Genomic DNA, 12,288 nt, shown 5'->3' on the forward strand with positions numbered 1-12,288 from the left:
TCCCAGCGTTTTGGGAGGCCAGGATGGGAGGACTGCCTGAACAGAGGAGTTCAAAACCAGCCTGGCAATATAGCAAGACCCTGTCTCCACCAAAATAACTTAGCCAGGCACGTCTCAGCTACTCAGGAAGCTGAGGTGGGAGGACCACTTGAGCCTGGAGTTCAAGGCTGCAGTGAGCTATGATTGCACTACTGCACTCCAGCCTGGGTGACAAAGACCCTGTTTAAAAAAAAAAAAAAAAGGAAGGGAGGATGGTCCACCTTGGTGTGTCTGCTGCAGTGAGAGGGTCAGGCTATGGGGTTTATTTTAATTTCTGTTTTGAGACGGAGTCTCTTGCCCTGGCTGGAGTGCAGTGGAATCGGGTTCAACCGATTCTCCTGCCTCAGCCTCCCGAGTAGATGGGATTACAGGCGCCTGCCACCATGCCCAGCTAACTTTTTGTATTTCTAGTAGAGCCGGGGTTTCACCACATTGGTCAGGCTGGTCTTGAACTCCTGACCTCAGGTGATCAGCCCGCCTCGGCCTCCCAAAGTGCTGGGATTACAGGTGTGAGCCACCACGCCTGGCAGCGTATGGGGTTTATATCAGTTTATGGCTCACGCCTGTAATCCCAGCACTTTCGGAGGCCAAGGCAGGTGAATCACGAGGTCAAGAGATCGAGACCATCCTGGTCAGCTACTGAAAATACAAAAATTAGCTGAGTAATCCCAGCTACTCAGGAGGCTGAGGCAGGAGAATTGCCTGAATCCAGAAGGCGGAGGTTGCAGTGAGCCGAGATCGCGCCATTGCACTCCAGCCTGGGTAAGAACAGCGAAATTGCGTCTCAAAAAAAAAAAAAAAAACAATAAACCCATCTTCATAAATGTACGGCGTTGCCTAGTGGCCAAGCGCTCAACAGCATATAGTGTACACAGCATCAACAGGTGACGTGTTAGACATTGAATTCAGCAAGGAGTAAATAACAATTTTTTTAAATGGCCATGTGAGTAGATAGATGGAACTTGAGAGGATTTTGTGGGTACAAAGAGATAAGAAGAGCCTGGTGATTGATATACAAGGAACAGGGCGAAATTAGGCAGAGTAGGTGTGGGAAAGAACAGAAGAGCTGGTGCGGTGGCTCACGCCTGTAATCCTATCACTCTGAGAGGCCAAGGTGGGTGGATCACTTGTCAGGCATTCAAAACCAGCCTGAGCAACTTGGTGAAACCCCATCTCTGCTAAAAATACAAAAAATTAGCTGGGCGTGGTGGTGGGCTCCCGTAATCCCAGCTACTTGGGATGCGGAGGCAGGAGAATCACTTGAACCCGGGAGGCGGAGGTTGCAGTGAGCTGAGATTGTGCCACGGCACTCCAGCCTGGGTGACAGAGTGAGACTCCATGAAAAAAAAAATGGCTGTGTGAGTAGATAGATGGAGGTTGAGAGGATTTTGTGGGTACAAAGAGATAAGACGAGCCTGGTGATGTATAAGGAATGGGGCAAAATTAGGCAGAGTGGGTGTGGGGAAAAAAGAGAAGAGCGACCAGAAACATGCGTATGAGGTTTTAAAAAATGTATTGTTTTTAACATTTAAGAGGAAAAGAAGGAAAGTACTGTAAGAAAAGAAATAAGCTGAGTGCCATGGCTCACGCCTGTAATCCCAGCGCTTTGGGAGGCCGAGGCGGGTGGATCACGAGACCAAGAGATCGAGACCATCCTGGTCAACATGGTGAAACCCCGTCTCTACTAAAAATACAAAAATTAGCTGGGCATGGTGGTGCGTGCCTGTAATCCCAGCTACTCGGGAGGCTGAGGCAGGAGAATTGCTTGAACCCAGGAGGCAGAGGTTGCAGTGAGCCGAGATCGCGCCATTGCACTCCAGCCTGGGTAACAAGAGCGAAACTCCGTCTCAAAAAATATATATACATATATATTGTTTTTAGCATTTCAGAGGAAAAGAAGGAAAGTACGGTAAGAAAAGAAATAAGCTGAGTGTCATGGCTCATGCCTGTAATCCCAGCACTTTGGGAGCCTGAAGGGGAAGGATAGCCCAAGAGTTTGAGGCTGTCACGAGCTATGACTACACCACCGCGCTCCAGCCTGGACAACAGAGTGACACATATCTCAAAAAAAAAAAAAAAGAAAGAAAGAAAGCCAAATGGCAGTTCCCATGAAGCAATGCCAAGATAGCTTTGCGCTCTGAAGAGAAAGCTGTACTTCCTGGTCATGGTTTCCAGTGCTCTCTACCTCCAGAGAAACTTCCCCACTCAAGAATTATAGAAAGAATCCCTAAAACTATAAAGTACTGTATGTTATTCATTCATTCATTCATTTTCTTTTATTTTTGAGATAGAGTTTTGCTCTTGTCGCCCAGGCTGGAGTGCAATGGTGCGATCTTGGCTAACTGCAACCTCCACCGCCCAGGTTCAAGCAATTCTTCCTCAGCCTCCAAAGTAGCTGGGATTACAGGTGCCCAAAACCATGCCTGGCCAATCTTTACATTTTGTAGAGATGCGGTTTCACCATGTTGGTCATGCTGGTGTCGATCTCCTGAGCTCAGGTGATTCGCACAGCTCGGGGCCTCCCGAAGTCCTGGGATTACAGGTGTGAGCCATTGCACCCGGCCGAAAGTATAGTCTTTTAAACGTTTTTAAAGATATGGATACCACTGGTCATTAGTCACTGGAATAAAACTCCATAAGCGTTTTTGGCACATTGGGTTTATTGCTACGTCTTCAGTGTTTTAAGAGTTCCCGGTACACAAAAGGCATCTATTAACATTTATACTTAAACATTGGCTGAGTAAGCCAAACCAGTTTTCAAAGGGTATCGTGCATAATAAGTCCTCACTACCTTCAAAGATAGCCTTCAAATTACAGACCATTGCAACATGAATTCTGCGGTGACAATTCCAGGCCCCCATATCTCCCCATGTTTTTTTGGTTTTTTTTCGAGACAGAGTTTCACTCTTGATACCCAGGCTGGAGTGCAATGGCGCGATCTCGGCTCACCGCAACCTCCGCCTCCTGGGTTCAGGCAATTCTCCTGCCTCAGCCTCCCGAGTAGCTGGGATTACAGGCACGCGCCACCGTGCCCAGCTAAATTTTTTTTTTCTTTTTTTTAGTAGAGACGGGGTTTCACCATGTTGACCAGGATGGTCTCAATCTCTTGACCTCGTGATCCACCCACCTCGGCCTCCCAAAGTGCTGGGATTTGCCCATGTTTTTTAAAGTGCACAGGGTTCCTATCTGGAGTGAATCCTTTTCTGGTGCTTAACAAGGTACGACTTGTCAGCGAAGGCTTTTCCACATTCAGCACATTGATAAGGCTTTTGCCCAGTATGGGTTTTTTTATGCAAACTGAGGCTTAGTTTCCGGATGAAAGTTTTTCCACATTCACTGCAACTGTAGGCCCTCTCTCCGCTGTGAGTTTTCTGATGGGTATGAAGATTTGACTTCTGAAGGAAGGCTTTTCCACAACTATTACATTCATAGGATTTTTCCCCAGTATGGATTTTTGTGTGTTGAATGAGGTTTTTCCTCTGGATAAAGGTATTTCCACATAGCTCACACGCATAAGCTCTCTTCCCAGTGTGAATCCTCTCGTGATCCATGGCATTTGATTTCTGGGAAAAGGCCTTCTCACATATGCTGCATTTATAGGGTTTCTCTCCCGTGTGTGTTCTCTGGTGTTTCACGACATCTGACTTGTAAATAAAAGCCTTTCCACAGTCCTCACATTGAAAGAGTTTTTCTCCACTGTGAACTTTTTTATGTTGAATGAGGGCTGAGTTCTGCCTGAAGGATTTCTCACATTCATTACATGGATAGGATCTCTTGGCATTATGAATTTTCTCGTGATTAATGCAGGATGATTTCCAGGAAAAGGCTTTTCCACAGGTCTTACATTTGTAGGGCTTCTCTTTAGTATGAATTTTCTGATGCTGAAAGAGATTTGACTTCTGCTTGTAGGCGTTTCCACATTTCTCGCATTTATAAGGCCTCTCCTCTGCATGAGTTTTCTGATGTTTATTCAGCTTCCACTTCTCCTGGAATGCTCTTCCACAGTTAGGGCATGGAAAGGATTTCTGACTGCCATGCATCCCCAGGTGACTCTGAAGGCGTGACTTTGAACCCAATAACTTTCTACGTGCATTACATTTAAGCTGTTCTCCTACAAATCTGGATGGATTATCACCAACTAATTTTCTGTGTCCACTATCTTTATGAGAATTATTTTGTACATAGCTTTTCAAATTGAAATCGCAGTTCAAATGCCTTTCAAGTGGGCCACATTCGAGGACTCTAAGTCCGGAAGAAACATCGTCTATGCTCGGTCGAAGTATTCTCTTAGATTTGACACGTTCTGTGCCTTTCTGGGTAGTCAGCGTTCTCTTATTGATTGACGGGACTTCTCTTGAAAGACTCTCTTTCACATCCTGGGGGTTCCAAATCTGCCCTCCAATGTCCCAGTTTTTTTCTAAAACGGAATACAAAGAAATGTCCTGTGTCAAACTTTCCACTCACATGCTTGAAATAAAATGCCATAAACAAACTATTGTGGTGATCATTCTGCTTTCTTTTTTCTTTTTTTTTTTTTTTTTTTTTGAGACGGAGTTTCGCTCTTGTTACCCAGGCTGGAGTGCGATGGCGCGATCTCGGCTCACCGCAACCTCCGCCTCCTGGGTTCAGGCAATTCTCCTGCCTCAGCCTCCCGAGTAGCTGGGACTACAGGCACGCGCCACTGTGCCCAGCTAATTTTTGTATTTTTAGTAGAGACGGGGTTTCACCATGTTGACCAGGATGGTCTCGATCTCTTGACCTCGTGATCCACCCACCTCGGCCTCCCAAAGTGCTGGGATTACAGGCGTGAGCCACCGCGCCCGGCCTATCGTTCTGCTTTCAAACCTAATGTCTATGAGAAACTAAAGTTAATGTTAGCTGTGTTAGCGTTCTAGGTGGACTAATGTTCCATGAAGCTATCACACGTCTATCGGTAAAGGACTGAGGGATGGAGAGCTAGTGCACAGGGAGCCGGCGAGAGCCCAGGGATACCAGGGAGGGGGAGATTAAGAAATAGGGTTTCCCTGGCCGGGCGCAGCGGCCCACACCTGTAATCCCAGCAGTTTGGGAGGCAGAGGTGAGCAGATCACCTGAGGTCAGGAGTTCAAGACCAGCCAGGCCAGCATGGTGAAACCCCATCTCTACTAAAAATACAAAAATTAGCTGGGCGTAGTGGCAGGCGCCTATAATCCCAGCTGCCTGGGAGGCTGAGACAGGAGAATCCCTTAAATCTGGGAGGTGGAGGTTGCAGTGATCCAAGATCGCACCACTGCCTCCATTCTGGACAACGGACCAAGGCTCTGTCTTTAAAACAAAACAACAACAACAAAAAAAGGAAATAGAATTTGCCTGCAAAGGAAAACTCAGAGTAACATTTCTGAGTGGAGAATAATATCTGGAGATTTCTTTCTGCACTCCCAGGAAGTCACAGCCGGCTCTTCCTGCTGTCAAATGACCTCATCGTTTAAAAAAAAAACTGAGGGGCCAGGCTCAGTGGCTCAAGCCTGTAATCCCAGCACTTCGGGAGGCCGAGGCGGGCAGATCACAAGGTCAGGAGTTTGAGACCAGCCTGACCAACACGGTGAAACCCTGTCTTTAATAAAAATGCAAAAATTAGGCAGGCGTGTTGGCAGGCACCCGTAATCTCAGCTACTCAGGAGGCTGAGGCAGGAGAATCACTTGAACCCAGGAGGCGGAGGTTGCAGTGAGCTGAGATCACGCCATTGCACTCCAGCCTGGGCAACCAAGAGGCCGAGGCGGGTGGATCACGAGGTCAAGAGATCGAGACCATCCTGGTCAACATGGTGAAACCCCGTCTCTACTAAAAATACAAAAAATTAGCTGGGCGTGGTGGCGCGTGCCTGTAATCCCAGCTACTCAGGAGGCTGAGGCAGGAGAATTGCCTGAACCCAGGAGGCGGAGGTTGCGGTGAGCCGAGATCGCGCCATTGCACTCCAGCCTGGGTAACAAGAGCGAAACTCCGTCTCAAAAAAAGAAAAGAACTGAATTAGCTTCCCTGAACCATTGACCCACAGTGCTCTCCTGGTCACCTACCTGGACGGCCACCTCTCAGCACTTCCTCTTCTGACCACGGCTCCTTTCCTTCTTCCAACCTCAAGATCACGCTGGGTTTACTGGTTTCCTCTAGTCCTGCTGCAGAAGATACCGCAGAGCTTGGTGTCGGTGGATGTGTGAGTTGTTTGTGTAAGTGCTTGCGTGCGCATGGGTGAATATTTGTGTGTGAGTGTGAGCCTATGTGCCATTGGCTGAGGGGAGCTGTGTGGATGAACAGTTTGAGGGAATGCACGTGAGCATTTAAACTAAACAACGAATGCTTTTTCTGGGCTGGGCATGGTGGCTCATGCCTAGAATCCCAGCACTTTGGGAGGCCAAGGCAGAAGAATCACTCGAGCCCAGGAATTTGGGACCAACATGGACAAACTGGCAAAGACCCAGTCTCTACAAAACAAAAGCCAAGCTCGGTGGTGCACACCTGTGGTCCCAGCTATTGAGGAGCCTGAGGTGGGAGGATGGCTTGAGCCCAGGTCAATGTTGCAGTGAGGTGAGGCATGGTGGCTCCCGCCTGTAATCCCAGCACTTTGGGAGGCCAAGTCAGGCAGGTAATCTGAGGTCAGGAGTTCAAGACCAGCCTCACCAACACGAAACCCTGTCTCTACTAAAAATACAAAAATCAGTCAGGCATGGTGGTGCCAGCCTGTAAGCCTAGCTATTCGGGAGACTAAGTCAGTAAAAATTGCTTGAACTTGGGAGGCAGAGGTTGCAGTGAGCTGAGATCAAACCACTGCACTCCAGCCTGGGCAACAGAGCAAGACTCCATCTCTAGAAATCAAAATTTAAAAAATTGCAATTAACTATGATTGCACCACTGCACTCCAGTCTCAGTGACCGAGACAGACTGTGAAAAAGTGGGGGCGGGGGGGGAGAGAGAGAGCACACAAGCAAGGGAGGGAGGGAAGGAGGGAGGGTGGGAGGGAGGGAGGGAAGGAAAGAAGGAAGGGAGGAAGGAAGAAAAGAAGGGAGGGAGGAAGAAAGTTGGGAGGGAGGGAAGGAAAGAAGGAAGGGAGGGAGGAAGGAGGAAGGAAAGAAGAAAAGAAGGGAGGGAGGAAGAAAGTTGGGAGGGAGGGAAGGAAAGAAGGAAGGGAGGGAGGAAGGAAGGAGGGAGGGAGGGAAGGAAAGAAGGGAGGGAGGGAGGAAGGAAGGAAAGAAGGGAGGGAGGGAGGAAGGAAGGGAGGGAGGGAGGAAGGAAGGAGACAGGGAGGGAAGGAAAGAAGGAAGGGAGGGAGGAAGGAAGGGAGGGAGGGAGGGAGGGAAAGGAAGGAAGGAAGAAAGGAGGGAGGGAGGGAGGGAAGGAAGGAAATGCTTTTTCTTCTTTGAAGATGAAGTGTTTCCAAAATTCGGGACCAGGAGTAAGGTGAAGGGCAGGGCACCCAGCCCACAGAACACACAGAGGCCCTCGTTCTCCGGGGACTTGAGGGACCCTGAGGATGAGGACTCCTTAGATGTACCACTCAGTACACTTCACTCACCTCGCCCTAGTCCCGGTTATACAAAAACATGCCGAGTAAGGAGCACCCCGGCGCCAGCGCTATCATTCAGCCAGCCCCGGGAGCCTGCGTGTTTCAGAGCACCCCGCCCGGGAAGCTGTCCTTACCCACGGAGACGAGGTTGCCGTAATTCTCCAGCATCACATCCCTGTACAACTCCCTCTGCTCGGGGTTCAGCTGCTGCCACTCTCCCTTGGTGAAGCTCACGGTGACATCCTCGAAGGTCACTCTTCCTGCGGCTGGGGATATGGAAACTCGTTTCTGCTGAACCAAGCTCGAATCATGTCCATAATTTGCTCTACTCTGGAAAAAAAAAAAAAAATTGTGCCCAGAGTATCTTGCCAATGAGCCATAAACCTTAGACCTACTCACGACACTGCCGTGTTTCTCCATCTTCTGGTCCCACCGATTCTGCTTCCTGAATCTCAAACCCATTAGGGATTCTCTCAGGAGACTGAGGCAGGAGAATCGTTTGAACCCAGGAGATGGAGGTTGCAGGGAGCCGAGGTCACGCCTCCGCAGTCCAGCCTGGGCGACAAGAGCAACCCTAATGGATGGGTTTGAGATTCAGGAAGTCAAACTGGAAACTAATCATATATCTTCTCCACCATTCATTAATCCACATCGTCAACTTTTGCTTAGAGCAAGGCAGAGGCTGAGTATAGTGGCTCACACCTGTCACCCCTACATTTTGGGAGGCCAAAGCAGAGGGTCTCTTGAGACCAGGAGTTTGAGATTAGCTGGGCAACATAGCAAAACCCCCATCTCAAAGAAAATGTTATTATTTTGGCTGGGCACAGTGGCTTATGCGTGTAATCCTTGCAGTTTGGGAGGCCAAGGCGGGTGGATCACTGGAAGTCAGGAGTTCAAGACCAGTCTGGCCAACATGAAGAAACCCCATCCCTACTAAAAATACAAAAAATCAGCTGGGCATGGTGGTGAGCATCTTTAATCCCAGCTGCTCAGGAGGCTGAGGCAGGAGAATTGCCTGAACCCAGGAGGCGGAGGTTGCGGTGAGCCGAGATCGCGCCATTGCACTCCAGCCTGGGTAACAAGGGCGAAACTCCGTCTCAAAAAAAAAAAAAAAAAAAATACAAAAAATTAGCTGGGCATGGTGGCAGGTGCCTGCAGCCCCAGCTACTCAGGAGACTGAGGCAGGAGAATCGCTTGAATCCGGGAGGCGGGGGTTGCACTGAGCCGAGATTACGCCATTGCACTCCAGCCTGGACAACAGAAGACTCTGTCTCAAAAATACAAAAAGAATTTTTTTTCTAATTTTCTTTAAGACATCCTGCTTCTATTAGAAATTCTTTTTTAAATAGAGGCCAGGCGCAGGGGCTCACACCTGTAATCCCAGCACTTCAGGAGGCCAAGGCAGGTGGATCAGCCATGGTCAGGAGTTCGAGACCAGCCTGGCCAACATGGTGAAACCCTGTCTCTACTAAAAATACAAAAACTAGCCAGACGTGGCGGCATAGGCCTGTAATCCCAGCTACTAGGGAAGCTGAGGCAGGAGAATCACCTGAACAATTATTGTACTATTGCACTCCAGCCTGGGAGACAATGAGACTCCGTCTAAATAAATAAATAAGTAGAATAAGCCAGTAGCCCCCTAATTCTTCCAGCTGCACCTAAACTGACGCTAATCCACTTTCCACAGTCAGCAATACAGACTGGATGGTGCACTCCCCCAGTTTATCGGCTTTCCTTGCATTTGGGGAAAGGGTGACACCCGTTACATGGGTCAGTGTCTGGCACGTCGACCATGTTCCCACTCACACAGGGTCACCCCACACTCCCCTGGGTCTCTTCTGCAGCCATTCTGGACTGAAGGGGCAGCATTTCCTTGCTGGCACTCAACACCCAAAGTGTTGGAAATCACACTCGTAAAGCCACTTCCTTTGTGAGAAACTGAAAATCTCACCTCTAAGAGTCAGCACCCAGTGTCCTCTTGGACAGATAAATTTTTTAGTGGTGTTTGTGTTGTAGCCTGCTTTTATATATATTCTTTCACACAGGGCTTGCTCTGCCACCCAGGCTGGAATACAGTGGTGTGATCATGGCTCACTGCGGCTTCACCCTCCCAGGCTCAAGCAATCCTCCGACCTCAGCCTCCAGAGTAGCTGGGACTACAGGCATGCCCCACCCTGCTAAGCTCATTTTTTATTCTTTGTAGAGGCAGGGTCTTACTATATTGTCCAGGCTGGTCTCGAACTCCTGGCCTCAAGCGATCCTCCTGCCCTGGCTTCCCAAAGTGCTGGAATTGCAGGTATGAGCCACCACGCCCAGCCTTAGTGTGCCTTTCCCGTCAAGGTTCCAACATCAGCCTAAATTTTAACAGTGGCAAAGAAACTATTATCTGCCTAACTGCATACAACTTATCCTTGGTCTTCGAGCTACTCATGATTTACATTGATTCTGACTGGTTACCAGTTTGGGATTTTTTTCAGTTTATTGTGTAGATTCATGGAATTTATTGCAAATGTACACGGAACAGAGTGGGGAGAGGACACCCATTCAAGACACCAGTCATTTAAAAAGTAGGTTGGGGTGAAACACAGAGGACACTGTTACGTCTCGGGCTTAGCAGCTGACCAGGTTCATAAGAACAGTAGTCAAAAGATGCTTGAGGCCAGGCGCGGTGGCTCACACCTGTAATCCCAGCACTTCAGGAGGCTGAGGCAGGCAGATCACAAGGTCAGGAGTTTGAGACCAGCCTGACCAATATGGTTAAACACCGTCTCTACTAAAAATACAAAAATTAGTCAGACATGGTGGCATGAACCTGTAGTCCCAGCTACTTGGGGGGCTGAGGCAGGAGAATCACTTGAACCCAGGAGGCAGAGTCTGCAATGAGCTGAGATCATGCCATTGCACTCCAGCTTGGGTGACAGAGTGAGACTCCACCTCAAAAAAAAAAGAAAAGAAAAAGATGCTTGAGCTGAAACCAGCCCAGTAATCCATTTATAGTTGTTTCTGGGTAAACATAGAAATTGGCTCTTCTGCTGTTAATACTTGAAACTTGTATTTGTTTTATCTGAGTTCCTTCCTCAGGAAAGGACCTTCAGATCTCTCAAAGGCAGGTGGATCACCTGAGGTCAGGAGTTCAAGACCAGCCTGCCCAACATAGTGAAGCCCTGTCTCTAGTAAAAATACAGAAATTAGGAGTGGTGGCACCCACACCCATAATCCCAGCATCTCAGGAGGCTGAAGCAGGAGAATCGCTTGAACCTGTGAGGTGGAGGTTGCAATGAGCCAAGATCACACCACTGCACTCTAGCCTGGGTGACAAAGCAAGACTCCCTCTCAAAAAACTGAAACTCGCCAGGCGTGGTGGCTCACGCCTGTAATCCAAGCACTTTGGAGGCCAAGGCAGGCAGATCACCTAAGGTCAGGAGTTCAAGACCAGCCTGACTAACATGGTGAAACCCTGTCTACAGAAAAAAAAAAAAAAAAAAAAACGGAAACTCACCACACCAAATGTCTCCTTTCTAGTTCTTGTTTTCTTACACGTGGTCACATTTCTTCCCTGTTATATAAACCCCTAGTTTTAGTCGCTCAGGGAGGTGGGTTTGAGGCTCAGCTCCCATTTCTTCAGCCACAGCAGCTGATTAAAGCCTTCTTCCTTAGCAATACACATTGTCTCAGTCACTGGCTTTCTGTGCAGCTGAGACCAGACCCCTGCGTTTTGGTAACCAAGCTTTTTTTTTTTTAAAAAAAAATAAGGTCTCACTCTGTCACCCAGGCTGGAGTGCAGTGGCACAATCATGGCTCACTGCAGCCTCAACCACCCATGTTCAAGTGACTCTCCCACCACAGCTCCCCAAGTCGCTGAGAATACAGGTGTCCACCACCACACCTGGCTAATTTTTTGTAGAGAGGGGATCTCGCCATGTTGCCCAGACTGGTCTCAAACTCCTGAACTCAAGCAATCTGCCTGCCCCGGCCTCCCAAAATGCTAGGATTACAGGTGTGAGCCACCATGCCCAGCCTTGTGCTGCACTTGAAATGTTTTAGCTTCAATAGGAAAGGAGAAAGTACAGTGTGTGTTACCTTTTAATAAAAGCATGGAAGGAAGGCGGAAAATATGCCAAAAGGTTAGCAGAGGCTAATTCTGAGCAAGAGGAACATGGGTCATACGTTTGATCATTATGAAGATTTAGATTTTTTTTTTTTTTTTTTTTGAGACGGAGTTTCGCTCTTGTTACCCAGGCTGGAGTGCAATGGCGCGATCTCGGCTCACCGCAACCTCCGCCTCCTGGGTTCAGGCAATTCTCCTGCCTCAGGATCCCGAGTAGCTGGGATTACAGGCACGTGCCACCATGCCCAGCTAATTTTTGTATTTTTAGTAGAGATGGGGTTTCACCATGTTGACCAGGATGGTCTCGATCTCTTGACCTTGTGATCCACCCGCCTCGGCCTCCCACAGTGCTGGGATTACAGGTGTGAGCCACCGCGCCCGGCCTAGATTTTTTTTTTGTTTTAAACTCACCTGGGAATTCTTCATTTCCTGTTCTTCACCAGTCAGTAAAGTCTTGGGAAGGCAGACCTGAGAGAAAATGGGAAAGAATCATGAAACAGCAGAACTGCTTTGGAACTTGGGGATCATCTGTGTAGAATGCTCCATGCCCTGGAGAAAGGCTCCCCTCACACCACTCAGAAAAGCCCCGACTTGTTCCTCCAT

At 48.6% G+C, this 12,288-nt stretch overlaps 1 protein-coding gene across 1 annotated transcript; it reads right to left on the reverse strand.

Annotated features, from left to right (window-relative positions):
- Positions 1 to 2,693: 2,693 nt before the first annotated feature.
- ZIM3 (zinc finger imprinted 3) lies at positions 2,694 to 12,288 on the reverse strand. The gene is made up of 5 exons (XM_078359618.1): positions 12,256 to 12,288; positions 12,097 to 12,153; positions 7,712 to 7,907; positions 6,094 to 6,192; positions 2,694 to 4,456 (listed from the first exon to the last, which is right to left on the reverse strand). Exons 1-5 carry the CDS (start codon positions 12,286 to 12,288, stop codon positions 3,222 to 3,224), a joined length of 1,620 nt encoding a protein of 539 aa, XP_078215744.1. The 3' UTR covers positions 2,694 to 3,221.

The sequence above is a fragment of the Callithrix jacchus genome, chromosome 22 (assembly GCF_049354715.1).
Source record: "Callithrix jacchus isolate 240 chromosome 22, calJac240_pri, whole genome shotgun sequence".
NCBI classification, from domain to species: Eukaryota; Metazoa; Chordata; class Mammalia; order Primates; family Cebidae; genus Callithrix; species Callithrix jacchus.

Coding starts and splice junctions, on each gene's coding strand:
- ZIM3 (XM_078359618.1), bottom strand. CDS start 12,288: ATGGAGGAACAAGTCGGGGCTTTTCTGAGTGGT. Junction 12,154..12,255: donor TCGGGGCTTTTCTGAGTGGT/GTGAGGGGAGCC, acceptor ATTTTCTCTCAG/GTCTGCCTTCCCAAGACTTT. Junction 7,908..12,096: donor AGGAAATGAAGAATTCCCAG/GTGAGTTTAAAA, acceptor TTTTTTTTCCAG/AGTAGAGCAAATTATGGACA.